Here is a 3,131-nt window from a genome sequence, read left to right as displayed (position 1 = left end):
CACATTGTCCAAAAAAGGTGTGAGGGTCGAGCCTAACCATCGAATTTTTTGGTTATTTGGTATTTGATAATTCGGTATTTGGTATGATATTCGGGAGTAAAATTTTAGATTTATGGTATTTGGGTTTGGATTTGGTATGAGACATTAGTACCATTATTACCCAAGTGATAGATTATAATTATAAACAATACATAACAATTAACATTTGAGAAAAGTAAATTCAATCTCAAGAAATAAGATTGATATAAATGCTTATGAAAATCTTAGTAGCTCAGTTAGTTGGCTACCTGAACTTTCACCTTATTGGTGAACGTTCGATTCCCTACTTTATATCCCCTTCCCCTAAAAATAAGAAGAAGAAAAATACAAATGCTTATACAACAACTCGATAAATCAATCAAGCTATTATCTCATTTATCTTACACTCTCTATATTTGATATCAGCCTTATTTGATCCTGCCTCATGGATTATATCACAACATTCACATTTATCGATCTGAAAAAACAAAAACACAGACAAAGAGAAGGTTAATAAATATTTAGATGTCGGATTAGATATTTGTTGACTTACAATATATTAGTGGAGCTTCAAATATTAAGTTCATTCATGACGTTATATACATGAGTATATGTGAAGAAAACAAAGAAAAAAAGAGCAAGTTAAAGAAAGAAATACTTTCCTCAAAATTATGTGCAAACCACTTACATTATATACTAGTGTTCACGTGCGTTGTACGTGTATTCGATCACATGTTAATTAATTGGTATAATTATTTTTAAAATTAAACAAAACATCACTAAAACATTCATGTGAGCCGTGAGGTATAAATTAAAATTAAAAGGAAAGAAGTAAAATTATATATATATGTATATGTATTGAAATTTTTTAATTGTTTTAAAAAATTGTGAAGATATTAGACATATGAACACTTGACTAAGTTCTTTGAAATTGGTCGTGCAAAGTTAAAATTCTAAAAGCTTGAGTTTTGTATTTATGAGTTTCGAATTTTAAAAAAGACAGTTTATTGGTTTTAAATAAATTATATTATACATAGTAAGTAATTTTGTAATACAAACACAAGGTTTTGAGAGAAAATTATTGGACATAGAAAACATTACCCGGATACGTTTGGTTGTTGACGAGTAAACATGAATTTTAGAAACATACTCTGCAGAAAAATTTCCAGAAGATAAACAAGCTCCAATCCCTCGAGGCCATCCTCTAGTATACGTAGTAAGAATTTCACCTCTTTGAGTTTTCTTAACGGACTTGAAGAAAAATACATGAGGAGCTTCACAAGGATCCCAAGAAGGACTTCTAACATCAAACATGTAATATGGTGGATTAGGACTTGGTTGCCATGTTTTAAACGTTTCAATTGGCCTTTGTATCCAACTTCTAGGCATAATTTTCTCATAAATATGAGCTGAGTATCCCCAAGAAACTGAAAATGTCCAACTTTTAGACCTATGGTGGCATATAGTTTGTTGTAACATGCGCGATTGATCATATTTTGCAACTTTTTGGAGGTGGAACACTGATTTTACACGATCCATAGAAGGAAAAATTGGATCAACCATGTCAAAATGATGAAGGGACATTAATAGAGACTTTGGATGATACGATAGAAATCCAGATATGTCACCACGAAGATCAATCTACAAGTCATCAATATTAAAGTTTTTAGTATATATTAAGGGAAAAGAGAAAAGTAGATTCATAGTATAGTCACAATGGTGACTTTTTTTTTCTTTAATACCGTTAGCGTATATATGTCAGATACCTGATGAATACCCTGAAGAGGAGAGAGATTGACTCCAATATCAGCTATACAATTCATTGTTGTTCTATCAGCAGATGTCAAGTGTGCATATCTCTTTAAGCAAGACATAACATTTTTTGCAAATTCTTTAGCCAAAGGATAACTCATTATAATTCCAGCTCCACCAAAAGCTTGATTAAATGAGTACCAATAATTTGACAATATAAATTCTGAATGTCCTCCAAAATAATAATGTTTTGTATGATCATATTGTGCAAGAATATCAACCATATTATCCACAAAAAATATTGAATCATCGTCCCCCATAATTATCCATCTTACCCCTTCATGTACCTCCCTAACTACCTCCATAATCCCATGAACCATTCTTAAAACTCTTGGCTCAACATGATGTGTTTCCTTAAGAAGTTTTGAGACATTATCGGATATTCGATAAGGAGGTGAATTTAAGGACCATGGGAGAAGATCATTACCTTGAGGAGGAACATCTAGTAAAAGATGTCCTTTTGTAACATTTGGTCTCCACCATGATTCAATATATGATTTTCTATGGTGCCATGCTTTTTGTGACCCTAAAAGTCCAAAAATAATGTGACTAATGTTGGTGGATGATATACTTGTTGTTTGAGTAGTAGATGGACATGATATTGTGGATTTCAAAGAAGAGAAAAAATCAGAAGATGCAAAATGATTAGAGTCATTGAAAAAGAAAATGGTGCACAAGTATAGGACTAGACCACAAATTAGTAATGTTTTGCAAATGCTAAGGACATAATAGTTCTCAAATTTAGACATTTTAGAGATATTTGGGTAGTGAGAATTAGTGACATGAAAACAAATGAACCAATGCTAGCTCACATCCCCCACTCCACCACAATTTGTCTCATTGCTTTCTACTAATTCTTTGAGTTAAATTTTGTTGTATTTTCGAAAGGTAAAGTTGGGATAAATTGGCAAGATTTACTTTCTAGAACGTTAATATAAAATATTGTTACTTAATATGGAGAAAATATAGCTTCAAACACAATCATTATACTTTGCTCCGATTATCACAAAACTCTACAATACAAATATCAAAAACTCGAAACTTCATGATATTATCCTTGAGTTCAAAAGTAGTAGTATGTGTGACATAACAATATTTTTCGCATTATTTGATGTATCTATTTTAAAATTTTATATATTTTAATCAAAAAATTGCTTATGGTAATTCCCGATATTATACATAATACATAGTATATATTTTTTCTCCATATTTCATTTTTTTTTTTTACTTATATCTTCGAATATAATTAATATGTTGGAACTTTGATAAATAGACTAACAAATTAGGTCAGCGTATACATA

At 30.6% G+C, this 3,131-nt stretch overlaps 1 protein-coding gene across 1 annotated transcript; it reads right to left on the bottom strand.

Moving 5' to 3' along the window:
• Positions 1-397: 397 nt before the first annotated feature.
• Positions 398-2,150, bottom strand: LOC107059356 (uncharacterized). The gene is made up of 3 exons (XM_015305868.1): positions 1,785-2,150; positions 1,120-1,659; positions 398-496 (listed from the first exon to the last, which is right to left on the bottom strand). Exons 1-3 carry the CDS (start codon positions 2,148-2,150, stop codon positions 398-400), a joined length of 1,005 nt encoding a protein of 334 aa, XP_015161354.1.
• Between the last annotated feature and the right edge of the window lie 981 nt (positions 2,151-3,131).

Source organism: Solanum tuberosum, unplaced genomic scaffold, assembly GCF_000226075.1.
Source record: "Solanum tuberosum cultivar DM 1-3 516 R44 unplaced genomic scaffold, SolTub_3.0 contig00069, whole genome shotgun sequence".
Taxonomy (NCBI): Eukaryota; Viridiplantae; Streptophyta; class Magnoliopsida; order Solanales; family Solanaceae; genus Solanum; species Solanum tuberosum.
Note: the sequence above shows the minus strand (reverse complement) of the source record. Positions and strands in the feature narration are given on the sequence as shown.

Excerpts from the sequence above, each read along its gene's own strand:
- LOC107059356 (XM_015305868.1), bottom strand. The coding sequence starts at position 2,150 with ATGGTTCATGGGATTATGGAGGTAGTTAGGGAGGTACATGAAGGGGTA. Across the intron at positions 1,660-1,784 it reads CTCTTCAGGGTATTCATCAG|ATTGATCTTCGTGGTGACAT; the intron begins GTATCTGACATA and ends GATGACTTGTAG. Across the intron at positions 497-1,119 it reads CAACAACCAAACGTATCCGG|ATCGATAAATGTGAATGTTG; the intron begins GTAATGTTTTCT and ends TTGTTTTTTCAG.